The 26,277-nt window shown below is 33.9% G+C and overlaps 1 protein-coding gene across 3 annotated transcripts in view; it reads right to left on the reverse strand.

Moving 5' to 3' along the window:
• The window catches only part of TBC1D23 (TBC1 domain family member 23), a 74,773-nt gene that overhangs the window by 20,513 nt on the left and 27,983 nt on the right, over window positions 1-26,277 (reverse strand). For 2 of the 3 annotated variants that reach the window (XM_069830628.1, XM_069830627.1), the window contains exons 9-10: window positions 22,653-22,803; window positions 19,474-19,643 (exon numbers count right to left, since the gene is read on the reverse strand). In XM_069830628.1, the coding sequence (XP_069686729.1) occupies window positions 19,474-19,643; window positions 22,653-22,803 (321 nt within the window). Of the gene's footprint in view, window positions 1-5,207; window positions 19,110-19,473; window positions 19,644-22,652; window positions 22,804-26,277 lie in introns of those variants that run through there. The other variant, XM_069830629.1, reaches the window with a different exon arrangement.

The following is a 26,277-nucleotide window of genomic DNA, read 5'->3' on the forward strand; positions in this document are numbered from 1 at the left end:
GAAGAAGATTTCAATAAGAGTTAAAGATGAAGGTATCTTAAGTCATACTGTAAAATTTACGCAATAAATTTAATAATTATTTTATCATAATTTTACATGTGACTTTGGTGAGCAGAACAGATATTCTTCAAACAGTGAAGAGTATACTAGTTACTCCATGAAGTCATCTGCAGACTGGAAGAGTGACAACATTAAGGTTGCAAGTTAATAGTATTCAAATTTAATGGTTTTCTAAACTTAGCAGTGAATGTTTCACCTAGGTACTTAAAAAAATCCTTGCTGTATTTATTGAAAAAAATGCCTAAATTAAACTACGCAATTTCTCATTTTTTTAAAACAACCTAAGAATGGGTGTTGAATCCTAACCAAGTCACGTTTGACTGTAATGGACTTAATTCCAAAATAACAAATACTTACTGTATGTATGGATGTCAAAAATAATGTATTCAAAGTAGAATAATGTTAATACACATTTCTGACATGACAAGAAGTTTTTTGTTCCACCTTTAACTAGAATTCCAAATAAAAGTGCATGTAAGACGTCCTTGTAACTTGTAAACATGTCTAGTTTTTGTTCAATTGTTAAATCTACAAGTTACCATTTCCTGTCTTTGAACATTTTTTACATAGCAAATAATTTCATTGCTTTTAATTTTACTACGAGGTTAGGAATGGGTTTCTGAGATCTGAAATTAATTTAAAAATCCCCTTATCTGAATGAGGGGAACATCAAACAGGGGAAAGGACTTGAAAGAAAATTCTAACAAACTACATATTATGGAAAGTTTAGGCTCAATGAAAACTATCAATGCTAGCAAACACTACAATATAATATGATGGGCAAAACTTAAATCACTAAATAAAACTGAAGTTAATTAAAATTCAATAATCAGGTTAGTCTGCAAAGATAAGTTAAGGTTGATTATAATTCTGTTATCATATTAATTCAAACAAATTCAAGAAATGTTCAAATATAATTATATTTTACAAAAAGCTTACAAATAGCAGCCATGTAATAACTTTGAGCCAGTGTCACCCCATTAAGACTAGCTTACAGCACGTTAGAGTACTTAACGTTTGTAACATACCAGGCAACTTCCAATCTTATGGTTTACTATTTATATACTGATGTAAAAGTTACAATATCTGCGGTAAATAAGGTCCACCATTTTGTGCATAATACTACCAAATACTTTTTATGTTCTGATATACTGTAGGTTTATCAACCAAATGAAGATGGAAACATTTATAATGTATTTATACTGGTAATATATATTAAAATAATGATGTATTCCTATAAAATTTAACTAACTTATATTTATCTGAAGAACATGAAAATATTACTATACCACGAGGGTTGGAAGATAAACCATGGCAACTTTTTTTTTTTGTGAGCATGCAGTTAGCACTTCGAAATTTCGAAATATAGGCCTACAAATGAAATGGCAGAGTATGTATACTAGTAATATAGGGATCAAACATTCATAAACGATACAGTATCATTTCTAAAGAAGAACCTGATGAAAGGATTACTAGGAGCATGGAGATCTACAACAGCCATGAGACATGCTAAACTCCTTACTGGAGAACGAAAACCTGACTCAACTAACAACTCTTGGCTTTGGAAAGGAGAATTTTAAGACGGTTAACTGCACTTTGACAGGACACTGTCATCTAAATAAACATTGGACCTTAGTCATTACCTAACTAATAGGTAATGTGGAATGGAGACTGAGTCATCACCTCACAATTTGCTGGACTGCCCAGGTCTAAGCCAAATCAGGCATCGTTATGTCGGTAAACATATATGAGTACGGTCTCCTGAGGAATTTCAGGAAATTAAACCCAATAGCATTGTAAGACTGGTGTCGAATTGTGGTCTTCTGGGTTGATTTCCAGCCAATGGTGTGCACAATGAGTTATTTGTGCCTAAGTACTATAGTAGAAGTATACACCCTTAAATAAGAAGAAAATGATATGGCATCATACTACTTGAAAGGGCAGTTATGTGTAAACGACATAGCATCATGCTACTTGTGTTTATTATGGTAGTTGGAATAGCATTACAGCACACATACCCATTGAGTCATATCCATTCAGTACGATGGTCGACTCACAACTGCATTATGCATTATGCGTAACCTTGCTTGCTGTGCGATAACCACATCATACTGCCATCCCAGTAGTGATGTGATCACATACTCGTACTATGGATGCATGGCATGGCAGTCGACTCACAACTGAATTCACATTCCTAGCTATGTGATAACCATACATCACACTGTCATCTAGTGTTGCGACTTCATAATATGAATGTTATACAACACATCATTCCGTGATACCATAGCTTAACTTTGGAAAAAAAAAAAAAAAAGTTGCCATGACTTATGCCCCAACCCTGGTATTTACTTGCGTAATTAATGTATCTGAATTTTTAGCATGAAAAAAAATATATATATGCATATCCTCGAATACTTTATACAATTATTCTATAAAATTTGTTTCATGAATGAGTAAGTTTGTAGATACTTGAAGAGCCTTTCATGGTGAATTGCAATACATAATACATATTAGCAGCCTTGGAATTTTCTTAAATAAAAATTGCAACTGTGTCACAGTAGATTCAGCAGAGCTGCCTGCTAGAAGTTAGAACAGAATGGGCTGTCGCCCTATGGATTAAAAAAAAATGTTGTAAGGGTGAGATGTATAAAACGTCAAATTTCATATACATTATTCCTTCTGATAAGCATTCTGTGTTATTTCAATACAGAATAAATACTGTAGCTACAAAGATTAAGGAATCTAAATCATTTGCTTTGCTCATATAATTCAACTGTTTGTAGTAACTCAAGAAAACTACTTTACAAACGTTAAGCACATCAGGTAATCATACAAACCAGTCTTTATATTTGGTGACTAGTGACATTTTCATCATATTGTAATCTTAGAGGTAACTATCACAGTCATACTACAATAATAAAATACAGATATAACAATATACCAGTAAGTATGGCAGTAGTGGCATTCACACATATATCGGGCCATAAATCTAAGTTACACCATAATCTTTATAACTAAGGAGACCAGATTCCCATCAGTTTATTAATAACTGTGAAAGTATTCATGGACTAAAGACCAATCTGGCAGGCAAGTGAGAGCATAGATTATTTATATTAATATACTAGTATTATCTCTCAATAAAAAGTCTTGCAAAACAGAATGGTACATGAATACCTGTATTTATTACTACATAACACCAATTGAGAAAAACACAGAAGTATTTTGTTTACGACTTTTGTAGTTACAACGTGCTTAAGTACAACTTATTTAAAGTACTTTCTTTAACCCATGAGCTTATTTTAACATCGTCAAGATCAGAAAAAAATATATATTTCTTTTTGTGTAAGAAATTTATGTTGTCAACTTTTCATTAATGCATGTCATCACATATGTAGCATATAATGTTTCCCAATTATAATGTGGGTTTGCAAGTAGGGATCTGGCCAGAATTCTGAGACAAATACACTGTAACCGACAGCTACTAATTTCCTCAAATCATTGATTCTCACTCAAAACGGACTAGGAATATAATACCAGAATGGAATATCGAACATATTCGCGACATTTGTTGCATTCTCTCCCGTAATTCCGTACATTATTATGTCAAAGAGATCATAAAACCACTTCTGCAATACGAGAAGAATTAAACATATACCAGTTAGGGGGAAATACTCTATAGCGTTAAAGAAAACTGGTTTCAGCATGGACCATATCAGAATATACAATATATATATAAAAAAAAAGGACACTGTGAAAATTCTCTGAGTTGAAACAGGCCTTGAAGCCTAATCCATTCAGCAGCAGCTCAACAGAAGAAGAAAAAAAATCCACTTGGTAAAGGCTTTTTTTCCAACAGTAATATCAGGCAGTAAAATCTGTGGCATATCTGAATCTATGGTATGTATAATGATGGAACTAAATCTGAAGAGCAGTGTATTACACAAATGTTCTATTAATCTTTGATCTATTTATCACATTTTCAAAATAATCACATTTAAACATCCACATATACTCGTATGTCGTAAACAGAAATAAAATTGCTAACTTTAAGAGCCATTCCACTCAGCATAGCCACAATAAGCCAAACACATTTCTATCCAATGACAGATTTTGAATATTGGATAACTTATTTACAGAATAAAAATTCTGTACAACATATTAAAAAAGTGCATTCTGATGTTTCGTCATAAATAACCAGATTCTTCTGCAACAAACAAATCATGTTTATGCACTCTTTCGAAAGTGTAAAAAAGTATTTTGTGTTAGACAAAAAAAAAAAAAAAAAATAAGAAGTGCATTTACAGAAGAAAAGTTAGCCGATTTCATGCAAAATTGCAGTTAAACTCTCGGAAATCCTTAGATTATCTCAGGAAGTTGGCATCTCGTACATAATATGTTTTATAGTCCATATGTACACAGAAACCTTAGTTTCCCCCCCCCCCCAAAATTCTCGACTAGATATGGAGCCTGTATACAAGCAGAAGATGATCATTTTTTTCAACATTTTATGTTAATTCGGCAAGTCTCAAATTTCTGTCCTTTCTTCATTGTTATTAAAATAATATAAACTAAAAATTTTATTACGTATAGATTGCACGCACATTGTAGAATATAAGATTTCAGATATTTGTGGTGAAACTTACAAATGCAATTTTTGGAATATGTTTCACAGAATATTTATTCTGTAAATAATTTTCCATTAGAAAAATTTTCTACCTAATATTGTACAGACCTACTGCATTAGAATGAGAGACAATAATGTGTGGGGCTGATGCAGTTGTTTTGCCATAAAGGTGGATTAGCTTATGCAAGAGGAGGTGACATAATATATGCTGATATTTGCTACAACAGTGCGCAATTAACTGTTCTCAAATTACAAATGGACCTCTCTGTATAGCGAAGTCATATAATGCAAATCTAGTCTTTCAGGTAAAGCTTCCTGTAAAGCAGATTTGAATAATTTCAAGGGAAAAATTGTTCCGGGGCCGGGTATAGATCCCAGGACCTCTGGTTGAACGTACCAGTGCTCTGCCAACTGAGCTACCCGGGAACTCCACCCAACACCGTCTCAACTTTTCCCTTTATATCCACACAACTCGCGTGGGCTGACAAAACGCCAGAGCGCTGGTACGTTCAACCAGAGGTCCCGGGATCGATACCCGGCCCCGGAACAATTTTTCCCTTGAAATTATTCAAATCTGCTTTACAGGAAGCTTTACCTGAAAGACTAGATTTGCATAATATATACGTCACTGTGTACGTTAACAGAAAACCACAATTCCAAATCACACAGAGTTTGTGTGCACTCGATGTGGGTCTCTGGCATTTCGTCAGCCCATGCGAGTTGTGTGGATATAAAGGGAAAAGTTGAGACGGTGTCGGGTGGAGTTCCCAGGTAGCTCAGTTGGCAGAGCGCTGGTACGTTCAACCAGAGGTCCCGGGATCGATACCCAGCCCCGGAACAATTTTTCCCTTGAAATTATTCAAAGTCATATAATCCTTGCAAAATCAATAGGTACGTAAGAAAAACATTTCAAACCATTATATCCTAAATCGTAATTTATATGCAATGTTCAAAATTAATGCCATACTATTCAGAAACATTATTTATGTATTTATTTATTTAATGCAGGGGCTCTTGAATTCATCATTAGCCACGACAATGGCAAGGAATAAAATATATGGAAGCAGAAAGAATACATTTTACACACAGTAAAATTAATTAAAAGCTCAAGAATTACTAAAGTTGTTCAAGTAGTAATGGAATGTAATTCTAAGCCTTATGCTGCTAAAAATAGAAACTATAGTCTCTGGTGTGAACTCCAGCACAACATACTTGTACTTAAACACACGAGTTCCTGTTAAAAAAATTCTCTTCACAAAAACGTATCAATGACAAATTTATAACAAATTAATGTATTAATATGAGCAGGATACCTGATCACCTTAGATATATATCAGGAATACAGACCAGAAAATTCTAAAAACTATTACCACCCTAAAAACAAACCCCATAATAAATTAAATAAAGAGTAACATTTCAAATAAAGAGTACATAATGGCACAACACAACCATGATTTCGTGTGATGAACAAAGAAGACTAGACAACAGAATACCAGTAGGAGCAATTCTCTGTATCTGAACTAATAGAACACAATTAAGCTGCACATAATTCCACATTTCAAATTAAATTCCAAATTACCTAGCCACAAATTAATCTTATTCTATAACTAACTATCAGACCATTTGTCTTCTCAATAAGCATTGGTAACATGTTCTCCAACATTTCTATCAACACTTCATTCAGTTCTCTGTACATAAATAAAAATAGTTGAATTATGACACCACTACTATTTTCTCTTCAGTCATATTTGTCATTTTTACTTAAAATAAAAATCAATATAAGTGTTCAAAACTGTAACATTACCCCTATTAGTTTGTTTATTATAGGAGATAATACGTAGCTAGGCAGTAGTACAAGTGGACAACTTCAGATACTTAGAGTGTGCTGTAAGTAGTAATCTAAGTTGCTGTCAGGAAGTCAAAAGGAGGATAACAATGGCAAAGGAAGCTTCTAATAGGAGGAGCATCTTCTGCGGACCTGTGGAAAAAGAACTAAGGAAGAGACTAGTGTCGTGTGGCATTGTATGGGGCAGAAACATGGACGTTATGATGAAGTGAAAGAAATAACTGGAAGAATTTGAAATATGGATATGAAGAAGAATGGAGCATGTGAAATGGACAGACAAAACAAGAAATGAAGGTCTGTTAGAAGGAATGGGTGAAGAAAGAATAATGCTGAAACTGATCAAGAAGAGAAAGAGAAATTGGCTGAGTGACTGGCTAATAAGAAACTGCCTGCTGAAGGATGCACTGGAAGGAATGGTGAACAGAAAAAAGTTCAGGGCAGAAGTTGGTATCACATAACAGACAGCAACAATCTACATCGATTGTATGCGGAGACTAAGAGAAAGGAGGAAAAGAGGGAAGATAGGAGAATGCTGGGTTTGCAGTGAAGAACCTGCTGTTAGGCAGAAAACTATGAATGAATGATTATGTATTATAATTTTTGGGGAATGGGAAAATTTTGAATAAGATGTCTTAAAACATTATAAAACCTACAAAAAAAAAAAAACTATCTCTATTACAAGCCATAGACGCTTATAGAGTAGTGGAAAGGTTAAGGGTTACGGCTTCTGCCTTTGCAGGCAATTGGTATTAGCAGCAGTAGGAATGTCAGTCAGTCAGTGTTTGCCACCTTTACTGTCAAGGAAATACTCCTGGCATTCATTTCTGCCAAGACTGAGTGAATTCCAAGAGCTGTAGCATGACCAGAAGGATTAAACAATGGAGAAATCGACCGTATCGGGAATCGAACTCTCAACCTTTCAATTTGCAGTGCAACGCCATAACTGTGATGCTATCATGTGCTCCTTAAAATATTATAATCACTCTAAATATGTAACTTCGCTATGTATTTTTTATTTTCAACGTCACAAGGTAGTTTTCAAAGAGAACCTCGAAGCAATTACATTGTATGTAATTTTATATTAATGACAATTAATATGTGGAAACACACATATTAACATCTCTAACGAATGACTATAAACAATACTTTAAGAATCTTTTGTTCTCTGAATGATGAGTATCTGATTGCTCATCTAGGAGTGACATGCCAATGTTTCTCCCTCTTTACCACCATATCTCGTCCATGTTGTACCATGAAAGATAAAACTAAGTCGCACCAGAATATAAATAACAGAACAACGGTAGAATGTCAGCTGAGCAAATGGGAGTACCCTGAGAAAATTGTTACCAAACACTATTTTTGTCCACTACAAATTCCAGTTGGATTCAACAGGACTTGAACCATGTCTCAAGCATGAAAAGTTAACGTTATAGTAGTTTTTAAGCAACAGTGAGCCTTTTGAAGATAAATAATAAGAAAGTACATTTAAATCAGTATTTTCAATATACAAAAGAAAGTAACAACCCATCTCACTTAATTGTGGCTTTTACCAGTGAACATTTTTATTTACGCATTTATCTACAATGAAAGAAGACCTGGAACTATTTTCAATGGAAATAAAATACTGTATATACGTAAATTCTCCGCACATATTTTTTCCGGAATTTAGCAAAGAAAAACTGGGGTGCATGCATTATTTGAAATAAGGTTGGTACCGCTTCACCACAAATACTTTTTAAATTTTCTCTCCTAAAATTAGGGTGCGTGGATTATTCGATGGCATGGAGTATTCGTGTATATAGACTGTATCAAAACATGTGGGAAAGTTCTGGGGAATTGATAGAGGACCCGAAAAGAAGAAAAAAAGTTTATATAAAGATATGGTCAATTCACTTAGTTTTTTAGTTACAGTCATTGTTTGTGGTATACATAATATCTATGATAATAAAGTTTAATTTACAACTTTTCTTATATAGAAACTTCTAACTTCTGAATCTCTATTAGGAAACTGTTCAGCATACAAACGCCTTACTTTATTTACATTGCAATTAGCTCGTCCATATATATATATATATATATATATTTTTTTTTATCCATTGCCACCAGGTTGTCTTTCGACATTTCTGGTCTTCTCTCCTGGCCGTGGCTTAGTTGTAACCCACTTCTGAGGTTGGGGCGCCTGGAAGGCGGAGTTACATTACCCCGATGATGTGATAGGATGATTATGATAATGTGGTGCCAGGAGAGGTCGCTCGTCCATATACAGTATATAAGGTGCATTTCTGCCATATCCTGATTAGCCTCTCCATTTTGATGACTAGTTGTAATGCAATTAATTATTAAATAACAAATTTTCACAATTATCAATAAAAGTTCTAGCATATGCCTTGTGTTTATTTTGTTATGACAACTGTCAACTGGTGGCTCTTTTGAAGGTTACATCATAGACCCTACTGTGAGATTTGAATCTCACGAACACCAGCCAGAAGAAGTACACGAGGAAAATAGGAATACATATGAACCTTCCATCAGTTTTTATAAGGACAAATACCATCTGGAATCCATCATCATTATGGGACTAATGATAGGAGCCATTGGGACCATACCCCGGTTCCTAGTCGACTTCTGTAAATCTTTTGGCCTGCATAAAAGTATTTTAAGAGATCTAACAATTGCAGCACTCAAAGGCTCAATAGCTATTTTCAGGCATCATACATATGGACCATGACTAATTCGCATCTCCTTGACGTTACTTCATTTAATATCATATGTTTCAATATAATTCAAATTGTTTATTTTTCACTCTAACAACAATTTATCACTAAGCCTCAAGGCATTTACTCTATTGTATCATGGTACTCTTTGTCGATGGCAACCTGTAGTGGTTACAGGAAGAAAAAAAAAATTAAAAATACAAAACAAATCAACGATGACTTGAATACAGAAGAAAATTACATGTGGCTTATTTATCATCACAGATATTATGTACACCACAAACAATGACTGCAACTAAAAAACTAAGTGAAGTTGACCATATGCTTATATGAACTTTTTTTTGCTTGTTTTCAGATCCTCTATCAATTCCCCAGAGTTTTCCCACATGTTTTGATAAACCTTGTATAAGGTATGTACTCGTTTTGGATCATCTGAGATCAGCAGTAGCAGAGGGTAGAAAATACAAGCTCCCAAACAGTGAGAAAAATAAAGATCCCATTTTAGAATCAAAGAAAATGAAATCTTATTTTCTTCTCATTCAAACTAAACTTACACAACTCCTATGTACACATCAACTGCTCTTGCACAATATATAAAAAAAGAATATGACGTGATATACCAACTAAAGCATGGAGTTGTCCTACAACCAGCTGTTTAAAATATGTATTAACAGTCAATAGAAATATTATGTCATGCATATTGTCAAATCAACCTTTCCAATATAACCATTAATATCATATCACATACTTTCTACAACTAGATGTGGCTAGATAATTTGTGATTAAAGTAAAAGATACACATTTTATATTAAACATACTGTGCTATGGAATGACCCCTGTATGGTAACATTTTCCAGCTTAATAACTTTACCACATATCCAACATGAATATAATATGAACTTCCAAGTAACAATTTTATTTCACGTTACAAAACAAGGCAAAGTTGAAGTTTTTAAAGATCAGTGACCAAGAGATTAATTCGTTTTAAGAGAATATTACTCTTTACATAATTGTTCACAATGAAATTAATTTATTGTATGCTTAAATCCATGTTGTTTGTATACAGCATTAACAGTCTTTCATACACTCCTTTATATAAAATGGAATAAGGAATGGGTTTGTACAATACTGAACATGTGGCAGGCAGAAGAGGCAGTGGACAGTTGGATAGCTGGACGTGTCTCACAGGGGGGCTTCAAATGGACACCCCAAGGATGTTTTCTTCCATTGTATTAAACAGCTTATATATGACCCATGAATCATACTTCTGTAGTACTAACAATATGGATTAAGCAAACACATTTGCTTTATTTCAAGAAGAAATAAAAAATATATTAATTAATAATTTAAAGATATTTCACATGTACTACTTCCATGGAAATAGTGTATCAATGTAAAAACTTCAATGTACATATTGTGTGTCTCAGCCTAACATGGTTTGCCTGTATGGCAGTTTTCACATACATAGCAATGGTATATCTACCAACCATGTGGCACATTGAGTTGACATTCCTAGTTTCAATCATTCAACCATTGTAACAAGGCATATGTGTATTCAGAGGGTCGTATTTCTTTCAAAAATGTGTAATATGGCTGAGTTTAGATTTTCTTCAGAACATTCATTATGCAGCTTGCCCATAACATAAAGAACTAAAAAGTTGTTGAAAATTAAATCACACAAAATAATTGGCGTGTCACAAGTAGGGCTAGAATTAATAAATAAATAAATATCTTATTTGTACTGTAAGAGAAACTCGTAATTAAATGTTAAATGTTATGTTTTATTTAATGACGCTCGCAACTGCAGAGGTTATATCAGCGTCGCCAGATGTGCCAGAATTTTGTCCCGCAGGAGTTCTTTTACATGCCAGTAAATCTACTGACATGAGCCTGTCGCATTTAAGCACACTTAAATGCCATCGACCTGGCCCGGGATCGAACCCGCAACCTCAGGCATAGAAGGCCAGCGCTATACCAACTCGCCAACCAGGTCGACCTCGTAATTATGTTTTAAATTTCGGACAAGGTCACCTGAACATATATTTTAAACTTTATTTCGCATAAAAACATATATTTTGAATTTTTAAATGTAAATACATATTTTCAAATTCACATAGAATTAAGTTTTCGTAAAATAATTTTCGACAAACGTCCCATTTCAGATCAATCATCACCAGAATTTTCAGTGCAGTTACTTAGATGTGACAGCTGGTAACTGTTTCTCGTAATCTGTGGACCTGTGAAACTGCAGTCTGCTCTCTCAACACAAGTGATAAGAGCTGACACCACTTAACTAACACACACAAACATAGACTATAGTGGACTTTATGTTGTCAGCAAACAGCTGGATACATTAAGAAGATTGAACACACATAAACATTGATGTGTCATTTAGGAGTCCCTTGTAAGTTAACATAACGCTGATTCAGAAAGCAATTATGATTTCATAAACTTCAGCTGCTTCTGTTTTCGTTTCCAATCATAAACATGTCTCTAGGGAGTGCATGTTGTTTCTCATGGCCAGAGCATTCTCTTTCCCAGTACAAGACAGTGTTTTGCAATAATCACCAGTCATTTGTGATGGACAACTTGAAGATGAATCTCATTGTGTACTGTAATTCTTCAGCAGTTGGTGAAACAGCATAATTTATACTGGTGAGTACTGCATATTGTTGTTGTTTTCTAATGCCAGGCGTTTGACAATAAAGTCATTTGACTTCTTGCACTCCAATATTTTTCAAAGATGACCAGCCACTGAAGCACAGATTTTGAGATGTTCCGAATCCATTTCTTGGTTTGAGTTGCACAATGGACATATTGTTTATATTCACAAAAAATGATTTAAACATAATTAAATATTCTTTAGCACATAAAAAATAGGTATTTTAAAAACATCCGAGCATTAGTCATGAGCTACAACCAGGTTATTTTGTAATTGGGTTGTGACTAATGTGCATGATGGTAAAACAGACTTATATCGTTAGTTTCATCTCCACAGTTACATAAAGTCACAAAATTGTTGCTACTCTTCCAATGGAAAACCAAACAATATTTACGAGGTTCGCATACAAGATGAGAAAATTGATAAATGGTGTGGGAAGAGAATTATTGGACCATTTTTTTCAATAAACAATCCCGAAAGATATGAGAATTTAATTTTATACCCTTTTTTTTCTAGAGTTAACTGAGATGGAACAAAATTACGTATTCTTTCAATAGAATTCTACCACTGCTGATACAGTGAACATTTCTCTAACGAAATTAATCATTTTTATCTTTGGAGTTCATTGAAAGATAAAGTGTACAGGACAAATCCAGAATCTCAAGCATATCTGCCAGGAGACTGTCCCTATTTCTTGACGGAAACTTGAACTCGTGATAGAAATCATGTTAAGCAAGTGTCAAAAAGTACAGAAAAGGACAGTGGGCAGTTTCAGGATGTTCTTGGTTAAACAGATGAGTACATAACACATTACCACTATTAACTGAGCGCGCCTCATGGTTGATAGGTGTACCATTGCTACACATATGTGGCTGAATTTCATTTTCATCCCACACCATACTGCATGGTCTAAGGTATCACATTTGAACTAGCATTACTGAATAAGTGCCGGTTTGAGTCCTTTCAAGGGGAAGAAATTTTCTCATTAAATTTTGGCCAGCGTATGGGACTGGTGCCCATCCAGCAATGTGATGAATTTGGGGATGTACAATGAGTAACAAAATTTAGTTTCACAAGCCCACTATAAAGGCTACGAGGATCATTGTACTAATCATATATTACTCCCATACTGGTGAGATAATCGTTCACCTCTGCTGAGCCATGTGAAAGTGAAGGCAGCAGTTGACTGGCAGGCCTTGGTTCTTAATGAGCTGCCATACAATGTAGTTCCATTTTTGAACGGATTTTGTCACTATAACATGGATTTGAATGAGATTTTCCTCATTTCAATAAATGTCGCAGTTTTGTGGAACAAATTAACGACAATCTTGCCACTGTTTACTTTACAAAATATACAAGATTTATTAGTAAACAATAATAAGTAATCACGTAAAAAAAAAAAACAAAATCAATTCGAGGTAACAAAGGAAAATGTCGGTCCAACAAAATATTCACATTCTGAAGCCTCAATAACATTTTGTCTGAACTTTCGCAAGTTACAGTGAAAAGAGCTAAGTAACTTAATCACATAAAATAAACATAGCATATGCTATGAATTCACCAAAACACTAGTTCATTTAAATGCTTACCTATGTATTTTATTTACTAATTCTTTCAACTTCAGAGCATTTTCAGCATCGAAATTCCAAATGGAGAGAAATGGATGAAAGCTTTTTAGTCCATTATTTAACAACGCGGTATCAACTACAAGATTATTTAGCGTCAATGGAATTGGAGATAGTGAGATGAAACACAGGATTTGCTATGTAATTACCTGACATTCATCTTACAGTTAAGAGAAAATCTCGGGATAAAATCCAACCAGCTAATGAGCCCATGCAGAAATCGAACCCATGCTCGGAAACAACTCTATATAAGATGGCAAATGCTCCTACTGCTGAGCTATGCCAGTGGCTTTAAAAGTTTTCCCTCTATTACAGACAGGATTCTTATACGTGCCAAGAACCTATACGAAGGGACCTACAGCTTTACTTCTCACCCAGACGAAGGCATACTAATGAACTTATCACCCTTTAAAATCTGTCACCCTCCTTCAGGTATGAACCTGAGAACCTCGGATCAAACAGATAGCACAGTAACCACTAGATCACTAAGGGCAACAATTCATTACGAAACTTTGAATTGCATTTTAAGGACCTACTTACATGGAACACTTCACCAAATAAAATAATTACTGTCAGTCATGCCAGTAAATAAGAGAGCAAAGAGAAATATGTTTCATCAATCCCTGTTCGTTGTACATTCAAATGTGCAGAAATTGTGAACACAACTGTAATACATGTGACACAGTGAGACATTTATTTCTCTCTGATGTAAAACAAACAAGGAATTTGGAAATACTGGAAATTCCACGAGAATAAATGTCACACAAAGGAAAAACTACCTAACTTGTAGTTAAGGAACCAATAGCAGCCTCTACTTTTATTTTAAAATGTAACTTTCAACTAACCCTCAGTAGCGCCTTCTGGCATATGAAAGTAGAACAACGTGAAAATTCTTTAGCAATATCTAATGCAGATGCTGTAATGTTTACACCTGCAGGGATCTTTAATGGATATCATATCATCAGATAAATAACAATCAGATGCACATTCCAAGAAGTAAGTTCAAGAAAAGAACAACTGTAATCGAATTGAATGATCTATTAAAATCAACATGCCTTGTATTGTAGTTGTTAATTCATTCTCTATTGATTTCAATGTATTCCACAAGCACACACAATTACACAAGATTTCTCAATGTAATTTGAAAACCAATGTAATTATAATACACAGTTCACTTCAACACTGTTCTTCCAACACATCACATCAGCTTCAAGTTACTGTATAACATGGGTACAAGGATGTCATGTTTCAAAGTCCTACAGATTCAAATACTCTCCAGTTACAAATTTAAAATGTGAGAGGTCATTGAGTTATGTAGGATTTTAAGCTGCGCTATTTCTGTGTCTGTCTTATAAAACTGCATATTACTATTTTTCCAACAAAACACAGGTCCCTCGCCAAGCCACCATAATGGGGTGCAAACCATGCAAATTCATGTTGCTCGTATTACACACATAAACCCCTCACTTAACTACGTTAAGAATTTCTCATTGTTTTGTGTAGATATTCACAATAAGGGAAACAGATATGTCACATTATTAAGCTGTAAAAATTTCTGAAGATGTAACAGTATTTGGATTAATCAAGTTATTGCTACTTTCTATTGGTATAAACAAATATCTTGGTAACTTCATTATTTACTACTTCACATAAAAGTCACTAAAAATTTTGGAATAGGAATTTATCAAATACATAGATACCCAGATAGCAATGACTACTCATCCAGTATGTGCAATACACTTCGAGAAAAATTGAATACATCAAGAGAATTAGATTACGTAAAACAAGAAAGCAATTTCAACAGAACTCAAATCTATCTCTTTTTGACTAGGCAGAACTTTCTCCTTAAATTTCAAACAGGTCCTGATAGTGATGTAATAAATTTACGTAACAAGAATATCTATCATAAAATTCATTATAAAACTAAATAACAATAAGATTATATATTTTTATTTCACTATCTCCTTTGATTATATTTATCAATTAAGATTTCTAACAACATTCTACGAATGCATATGAACTTCATTTATCGATTACAAATCCATCCACGAAAGAGAACTTCATTTGTTATTGATAATTATGCTGTTTCCAACTTGGCTATATTTCATGTCGAACATGAACTTTTCTAATTGATCTGAGACGGAATACTTCAGAAGTGAACCAATATAGTTAAAATCTTGTCTTAGTCTGCTACTAACTTGTACAGTTTTAGCTCTGATTTGAATCTACTTATTTGATAAACATGTACGATTTCTTTACACAAAGTTACCATAAAATGTGATAAATAATATGTCACTCTAAACTTCCAAACACATCCATCACTGTTAAATTAAACATATATTACTTCGACTTTCGTAGGCAACTATTAGATGCCAAAATCTTCTTTGGTAGCAGATTATCGCTGTTTATTAAAAATATAGTTCACATCTTGCATATCTCACTTAACACAGCTTCCTTACATGCATTTAAAAAATTCTGATTAACCTACAGGTATTTAATCAATTAATGGAAATTAATTATGAAGAAAATTATATTACAAATACTCTATAATAAATTCAAAAATGTATATTACAATGATTGCTAAGTTCACTCCATTTTCTGAATTATTATTGGAAGTTGAACATAGGCCTACATAAAGTAGCACAATGAATTTCTACAATAAGTTTTTTCAGAAACTATGTAAAATGAGACATGCTTTATGTCCATCAACATGAATCTCTAAGTATCATTTTGAATCATACAGAGGACATCGCTATCTGGATATATCCACCAGAGGCAAAATACTGCCACCAGGTTTACAAGATGAACACAAGCATGCAAGTCAACTTCTAATGTTTCTATTAACAAATCTCTCAGCAATATAATTATAAAAACAAATTAATCCCTGATTTGAATTACACAACAAACACAGTAAAACCTAGACAATCCAAAAATGAAGGATACTGAAAGGAAGAACTTTATGGATATTTCATACACCTCAATAATACTTGAAGTTTCTAACTTCACTTCCACTTCGCTTTAGACAAGGTAACATGCATGAATTAAAGTATCAAAATGAATCTTATATTATTTTCGACTATATTTTATGAGGCAAGATCTAGTAAACATGAAAGAACAATGAAATGCAAAGCACATTTATATGTGCACAGTTCTCATTCTATAAAAAGCTGTGAGGAAAGATGCATCCATTATTTGAGAGTAGCTTACATAAACTTTTAGTTTCATTTATACGACTATTTCGCATATCTCCATATTTCCACTTCATTTATCTGGAAAACTGTCCTAATGTTACGAAAAAAACTCAACACTGAAGATGCTGATTTACATAACTTAGGCATTACCTTGGAACCAATACTACATACTTTAATTTAAAAAAAACTATTAACTCCCATTTGCAATGGCATAAAGTGAATAAATATGTAATATCATAAAATACTTTTAATTTTAGGCCTCAAAACACAGAAAAGCTATGAATGGTTAATAGTTTTTGTGTGTGTATGTGTGTACAATTAAACATGCATCAAAGTAAACTCAAATGAGAAGCAAAAAAAATAAATTAATAAAAAATCTCATTCAATATGACTAAAAGTACGTTGATTTCATGTAACTGCAAGTACCACGGTTATGAACATTCGAAAAATGGCGATTTTGTGTATTTTTACACTTTTAATTTCAACTAAAGTCACAAGCCACAGAAATCAAATAATATAAAAACCTTATTCTTTATAATTTTGGGAGTCTGTGATACGAATAAAAGTATTGTTACGAAATTTGGCCACATAACAATGTCACGTCATCTATTTTTATTCACATGTAGTGGAAAAATGTTGATTAAAACTACTTTTTATTTACTATAAAACGAGGGAAACAAACATTTCGTATGTCAATAAAAATCAACATAAGACAACTGAAATGCACATTCGAGAGGAATTCTTATTTCAAGCAGTATAAAAATGCAAACCTCCATCACACTGAGAGAGCGAAAAGTGTTGTTAAAAAAACGAGCATTACTATGATGTTATTTTCAAAGGTATAACCTACGTACCTTGTTTCATGAAAAATGATTAAAGATATTAAATTGGAAAAACTATGTGCTTGATCTTTTTTCGCATAATTTGGTTTGAAATTTGGCACAAATAGAAAATATCCATTTCAAAATTTCAGGACGTTGAACCAGCATGTCTAGCACCTATCGATATGTATGTATGTATGCAAGAAATTCTGTTCACTATTTTCAATTCATATTATTGCAAAACGCAGCACAGTTCAAATCAGCTGATGAACAAGCTGCTGAGGTACAAAGTGGTCCTACCCAATCAACAAGAGAATGTAACTGGATTGTACTTTAATAGTGAAGATTATTTAGCACCAGTGAGACAAGCTGTTCATTTGGCCCAACAAGCATCTTGTACTTCCAAACTGAAAGTGGATAACCACTTACCAGAATTCATAGTAGAAATATGAAATTTCAAAGCATATTCTACATATAATAGTGTAACAGTAATGGGCGTACTTATATAAAAATATTTAACTTCACAACTTAAAGTCTGAATTCAGATATTCATCCTGTAGTTACAGGATGTATTGAGTTCTCAATCACTCTCTTATCTAATATATATATACAGAGTGCTTTTATTTTACAGGCAAACAGACTGGTTATATCTTATAGTCAACCTATGTCGACGATACAAAAACTGTATCCGTGAAATAAAACCACGAAAATGGAATTAATGCGAGACATCACATCTAAACATTAATAATAAAAAGTTAAAAACGGTTTATCTATAAGCTTTTGTATTCTAAAGAAGAGCTATAATCGCATCCAAGAAGGTAAATTTGGTCCATGGTTAGGTTACTCAATAGGCACAATGAGGATAATAGGACCGTTAACATCACAAAAATTAAATGATACGCTTGGATTGGGAAGGTTTTACTGCTGAACTGAAACAAGTGGAATATAGGTAACGTTTATATTATATTAGCAAGCACCATCTTAAAACACAATCAACTGATTATAATCTACTGGGAAGAACACCGATCGCATAATGGGAGAGATGAGTATTATGATGTTGAGCAGGGTACATGGTGTAGGAACTGCTACATTAAATTAAGAGATGCAAACCTTCAAAAAGATAGTTTTAGAAAAATCGGCAAGAGGTAGAGTTTTGACAAACTGTCTTCAAAGAAACAGATGATTATGTTTCCGCTAAGCAGAAGACTGGTGCATGCTAATATGACTGTGTAAATAAATATTTACACTTCAACAAAATATGGTTTAAAAAATAATCACAACTGACTAGTCACAGAATCTTTTCAGATTTGTGACACAGAAAAAAAAAATATATATTCAAAATAATAATAATAAATCTTCTTCTGCAGTCTTTAAAATCCAGGAAGGTAAAATTGGAATAATCCAGTCTTTAAAAACCAAAGTACCAGTAACTGTAAATTCACTACTCTGTGTGTTATGATGTTTCACGTCTCCAATTTGTTGATACTCTGACTTCCTTTCAATCAGCTTTCATTTGTCTCATTTATCAAGAACCATCTTTCCCTTGCCAAGTGTTGTATTTCCTTCCTGAAATTTTGAAAAAGAAAAGGAAGGTGTTTCAGAGTCTCAATATTACAGGCACAATTAATTACTTAGGTTGCTGTAAAAGTACAGTCTAGTTAAAGCTTGGACGATTTCTATATCAAATGTCACAAAATCCTATTAATGGTGACTTACAATATCCTTGGCTAAATTAAGGGAGTATGAGAAATATGAGAAAGCTAACCCATTCTGGGATGAGAATTAACTAATTTTCTAAATTTATAAATTGGAGAAGGAACGTAATGAATTAAATGTACTTCATGGTTTGAGCAATAAAAATGTATCGATGAAGACAGTTTGTCAAAGTATCATCATTACTAGCACCGTATAAAATTCAACAGGGACATACCTCCATCATGATCATCGTCAATACTGAAGACTGGTGCCATGTTACGATAACGTTTCCCAAGTTTATCTGCACTGCTAACATGTCGTTCAACTGTGTTACCACCAGTTGGATTCACAATATAGTCGAACAGTTTGCCCTTTACCTCAGCAGATTTCAGCTTCATTGCCGCACTGTAAAAGAAAAAGTATCATTAACATTAAATAATATCAGATGTTATAAGTAACTTTTATTCAAATAATCAATTTTTCTTGTTTGTAATAAATTAGACTTAAAAACTCGTGTTAACACAATAATAAATTTGTTCCACATACAGTTCAGAATTTATTCAGAACTGATATCAACATTTTAAAACGCACAAGTGCTATCAGAGTACAAGTACAGAACTAATTCAGGAAGCTGCTAGCTGGAGCACGTATACTATCAGTCTATGTGTAACCAATACCATCTAGGAATAGCCAGATGAAACAAACAAATTGACAATTGACGAATGTGGAGGTAAGTCTAAAAATTTCGAGAATGTTAAGAAATTATTTTATTATTACTTCACAATGACACAAATAATCACACTTTAAAACTAATATGCCTAAAATGCAATTAAAACTATCAAATTGCAAAATAATACTGTGTCCACCACTGTAGAGTAACAGTTATCCTTCTTGGCTGTGAACGAGCAGGCATGAATTCAAATCCTGGTTGGGACAAGTTATCTGGCTGGGGTTATTTCTGAGGTTTTTTCTCAACCACTCAAAGCAGAATTGCTGGATAATTTTCAGCGTAAGATCTTGGATTCATTTTGCCTTCATCAATATCATTTCCACTAATCATCTCAATAGCTTACAGGTCGGCCAGGAGGACATGGCAGACATGGTTTCAGGATCTGCCTATAGGCGACATCTGTCTGCGGCAGCTGCACAAATCCAGCAAAGCCACAGAGGCTTTAATAAGCAAACTGCAGGTGACCGGGGAAATGTAGTTCCCTTGGAGAGTTGTGGAATCGATAGTGACATGTTCTTCTGGTTGAGGATGCAGCAGGTTCAGGCACATGAATTGCAAACAGATGCCATCGATCTGAGGAGGCCGCAGAATAACATCACAGGCAAGCGGAGAATCATGGCTCCAGTCAGAACTGGATGCTGTGACTGAATCGATATGACGACACCATGCAGTGAATCATGCGCTTGAAAGAAGCAATCCTAAGGACTTCAACAATCTTTCCTACATAAGGAGGTTGCACAATAAGCCTAAGGCTGCAGTGCTTGCCTGCGGGCTCTCCTCCGAAACAAAAAAAAAAAAAAAATAAAAAAAAAAAAAAATAATAGTGTACATAATTTCCTTGAAAGCATTTTGTAATCCTACTGGAAAAGGAAGCCCATTCTATGTTCTTTGTAATAAGTAGAGACGAGAATTCCATGCAAATGCATGTTTCTATAGGAACATCAGATATAGCTCAAACTTAGTACTTATCCATTTCATTGCTTTTCAATTCCAAATATGTGTACTTTTTCCGTGCATATTTGCATGTTTTAGCCTTTTGGGGATAAAAACATGCATAATGCATATTTAAACAATGTTTAGCTTAATCATGGGTATGTTGTTGTTGTTGTTTTCTAATGCCAGGCGTTTGACAATAAAGTTATTTGACCTCTTGCACTCCAATATTTTTCAAAGATATTATCATGACCAGCCAGTGAAGCACAGATTTTGAGGTGTTTCGAATCCATTTCTTGGTTTGAGTTGCACAATGGGCAGTTAGGGGACTGATATATTCCAATTCTATGCAGGTGTTTGGCCAAACAATCATGGCCTGTTGCCAATCTAAATGCAGCTACAGACGATTTTCGTGGTAAATCGGGAATTAACTGTGGATTTTGATGCAGAGAGTTCCATTTTTTCCCTTGGGATTGTGTTATCAAATTTTGTTTGTTGAAGTCTAAGTATGTAAATTTAATAAATCTTTTCACAGAGTAATACGTAGATTTAGTAACAGATCTGTAAGTAGCAGTGCTGCCCTTCTTTTAATCATGGGTATAATATACATTATATTCAATTTAAATTCACGTTTTAATGGTTTTGAGTGGACAATTCAGTTTCTCGATTTTTATAACCCTCAGTTTAGTTTCAGGAATCAGGATTGAAGAAGAAAAAGAAAAAAAAATTGAATAACAGAGAAAGGTTCATTCAAGTTTGCACCCGTAACTTCTTGCAATGTAGAGAGGTCATCCTCTGCCTACAAAAACTTATTGGCTGACGAGCACAAGAACCTTATAGAAACCAATTTATAAATGTTGTTAGTTGTTAACTGTGCAAAAAAAAAGTGAAGTGAAGTAAGAAATTTAGAACAAAAATGAAAGTTCATATTTTAATGTATTTTTAGCTTGATCATGTATGTTTCATAGTTTGATAGTGCATGAATGCATATATATATATTGGGATTTTATTGTGCATGAAATTCTCGTCTCTAGTAATAAACAAACTGATAACATTATAGCTGAAAACTGAAATGTTCATGATAAAGTTTTTTTCCAGTGAAAGTGTAGCTAATGCCGAAAGTCTTTCTTGTTCCGTGGCATTTTTTTTATAATCTGCTCTATGTTTATAACTGCAGAGAGCAATCTAAAGTTTTAATTTTCAGTTTCTCTTTTGACGAATGCAAACTGAAAGGTTTTAACAGAAAACTGGACACTGAATATATGTTGAAAATGCATTAGTTGGGTCAATGTCGAATTTAAATACACAGTACTATTAGCAATGATGGTACTCACTTCTCACCATCACAAATATTTGCAAGCCAGCTGTAATCAGCATTCACTATATCCAGTTTCCAATCAACGACAGGGATAAAAAAAAGAAGACTGCAACATGTCATATTATCTGATAACAAAACTGATTTTAAAAATCTCAGCAATATACTTTGAGGAGACATTTTTGTATAAGATTCTAAACCTCAGACACAACACTGGTTTCCATTTTAAAACGTAATTTTATAGTATATTCATAATAATCCCAATTACTTTCATTACTACCTTACTGAAATTTAATAAATAAAGTAGGCTATCAAGTACTCCAATATGAAAATAATAATCCTCTTTCATGTCAGAGATGATTGTGAATGGACCAGTTAAAAAAGACCAGAGACGAAATTTTATTCCTATAACATGAATAAAACCAAAAAATAATACCTGATTTTCCCAAAAAGATCTGAGGAACTTGTATTTGGTCTAATGGTCTCTGAATCTTCACTTGCATTATCAGGAGAACACACCAGGCAATTCTGAGGATTGTGGTCCTCCAAACTGTTACCAACATCTTCGCCAAAATGTTCATGAATTGCTGTAACCATCACACAAAAAAAAATAAATACAAAACTATACACATTACTCATTACAATATGTTATCAACAGTAATCTCATTAGACGTTTTGATTTTATCGATAAATCTGCGAGTGGAACACGAGCAGATTTGTCTAGAGAAAATCAAAACTCGAGTGGGATTTGACTATTACACGATTAGAAGAAAGTATGTAAAGATTAGATGTAACGAATTACTCCAATACAATAAAATATTGACTTACGAAAATACAACTGTCTTCAAATGTATTATTGTACCATCTCAACATTACACATATTACGCTAGATGCATGCTAGATGGCAGTAGTGTCTTTATACAGACACTGTAATGATTACTATTCAATAAATCTTAATATTAAACAATCTCTGATACGTGACTATCCATAATATCATATAGCAGAAGTTCTTTTTATCCTCTCAGAGCAGAAGCTATAACATAACCTAACTAATATACACAAGTGTTAGAAAAGTTTTAATTAACGACGATGACATAAAAAATAAACATGAATAATTTTAAAAGGAATAATTATTGAATGTACAATTTTCAAATTTGAATGTGGTTGGTGGTTCAATTGATGTTATATTGGACGTGTGAGTAATAGAAGTGGTACTCATTGATTTAGGCCTACATGGTGCATTCAACTTATTCAGGATTTCCGAATGAATAATTTTAAAAGGAATATTTATTGAATGTACAATTTTCAAATTTGAATATGGTTGGTGGTTCAATTGATGTTATATTGGACGTGTGCGTAATAGAAGTGGAACTCGTTGATTTAGGCCTACATGGTGCATTCAACTTATTCAGGATTTCCGAATGGTGCTCTTCATTTATTTGTAAATCGAATTTCTGAAGATGCATAGGTATGATCAGTGATTTTTATTAATTCCTGTTCTTGAATGCCAATGCGAGTCATATTTGAAACTGCTGTGCATCGACTGGAGTGGTTTGTAATTTTATATATATTTTTGATGTCCAGACCAGCGCAGTTTCAAATGTTGGCAAACAAAGAAACAAATGCTAGGGACGCGATAAAATTGTGTGATAAGCAGCCATGATTGGTTGAAATACATCCTTTCGTACCTTTTTATTGGTCAAAAGTAGTATGACGTAGTAAGAGTGTAATAGTAAAAAAAAAAAAAAAAATTGGTTATCACAAAAGTGACATTTTTTACACTTAATATTTTAAGAGAAAAATTCGCTCCAGCGCCGGGGATTGAACCCGGATCCTTGGTTCTAAGTACCAAGCAATCTGACCACTGAACTATGCCGAATTCAATCCACAGCACCGGATCAAACTTTCCTCCTTCGATGTTTCCCTTTGTGGCCTGACTCAAAGTTATTATTTTTTTACACGTTTTATAAATTTGTAATAAGAGGAAATTCATAGTGAAACATAGTGGAACACGTGTTGTCAGCAAATAGCTGGATACACTATGAAGATTGATAAATTTTGAAACAATTCATTTCCTTTAAATTTCGTACTGATGGTTATCCTGCTTATAATATCAATATGAGTACATTTTAAAATTATTTTTCAAGACACATAAGGAAATGAAGTCAATTATTGTTCACTCGAATGAAAAGACTATGGCCCACAAAATATGTAGTCTTGAATTTGATTTTGAATTCAGTCAAAAACCAAGACTGTGCGCCAGCTAAAAGGTACAAGGTCAGCAAAAATATTCAAAGACTAAGGAAGGCAGTGGGGAGAGATCCTCAAGGTCTTTACTTCCGAACCAAGGGTGAAGACGAAGGAAGGGAGTGGGAAGAGATCCTCACGATCTTTACCTTCGAACCAGAGGCAAGGATATCACTCCAGCAACACCAGCATATAGGGAATTATAGTATAAGTATGGACACTGTGCATCAGTACCTTTGACGTAGCAGTGCCTTATTTCAGTGACCTTCAAACCAGCTCTATCTGCATCAGCGTAAGATTCTACCTTTCTCCTTAGGGTTGACGCTGATATTGCACCAGCAGTCGACAGCAGAAATACTTTTCAGTAGACTTACCAGAAAATCAGGATTGCTGTTTCACTGTTCGCAAATGTTCGATTACACTGACCTCTAGATTTGAAAGTGGAATTATACACTAACAGAGCTGATGTGTGCAGAAAAACAGATCAAGAAAATTCGCTCAATGTCCATTCTTTACAATTCCTATTTGCTGGCAACACTTCCAGGCAATGGGGAGCAGTTGAACGATGCCTATCCTCGAATAAGGGACGAGGACATCACTCTAGCAAAGACGAAGAAAGGCAGTGAGGAGAAGTCCAAATGGTCTTTACGTTTGAGCCAGGGAAAATGAAGGTAGAAGATGGGGAGCAGTCTGGACGGTGTCTATCCATGAACGAGGGATGAGGACATCACTCCAACAAAGACAAAGGAATGCAACACCCCTTACTTCCATAGTGTAAAGCCTTGCATAAAATTTTATCAAGTTCACCTTTCGAAATATCTGAATAAATACCAACTTAAGCATAATCTGTTTTTTATTTTTAATCTACCTTAACATTATTTATTACAATTTTACAATTCCTTTCACTTAATCAAACACTGAATTGCTAGCTATTGATGCTGCTCTTCAGTGTGTTACTCAAATTTCTGAAAAATCTATTTGCATACTTACCAACTCCAAGGGGGCTATATTTAATATAATTAAATATGTACCAAACCTATATGCACATAGAATTTTTCCAATTCAGAAACAACTAAGTAAACTAAAAGAACTCCAAAAGGAAATAACATTTCAATGGATACCTAGTCATTGTGGTATACCTGAAAACGAGAAAGTCGATAATATTGCAAAACAGGCAACATATTTGCAACCAAGACCTCTTCAAGTGATATCTCTATCCAATGCTTTTGCTTCAGTAAAGTCTCATTTTACAAACCTATGGATCAACAATTAGCTCTCTTCTGACAAAGGAAAAATTTTACAGTCTGTACAAAAGAAATCAAATGACCTGGAAATGTACAAAAACTTGCCCAGACATGTTCAAACATTTTTAACAAGAGTCAGAACAGGTCACATTGTCACTCAATTGTACCTACACCGATTTCACAGTTCTGATAAACCTACTTGTCTGTGGTGTAATAATCATGATGAAGATCTGGAACACATTCTTCTATACTGTCCATCCATAAACCACAAAAGAAGTAAATTAAAATCATCAGTACCAGTTGCAGAAGACACAGCCCTGCAGTATATAATGACTACACCCCACCTCTGGCTACTAGCAACAGGCATCTATAATGAACACCGATCAAAATACCCCTCATTTCTCGTGAAAAACAACAACTGAATAGACTACAGTGGACTATAGTGGACTTTATGTTGTCAGCAAACAGCTGGATACATTAAGAAGATAGATTTCACTTAATCAAACATGACGTCAGTCAAGTCACAACAAGAGCTGTGCTAGAGACTGAACACAATACATACTTTCAACA

The sequence above is a fragment of the Periplaneta americana genome, chromosome 7, assembly GCF_040183065.1.
Source record: "Periplaneta americana isolate PAMFEO1 chromosome 7, P.americana_PAMFEO1_priV1, whole genome shotgun sequence".
Lineage (NCBI taxonomy): Eukaryota > Metazoa > Arthropoda > Insecta > Blattodea > Blattidae > Periplaneta > Periplaneta americana.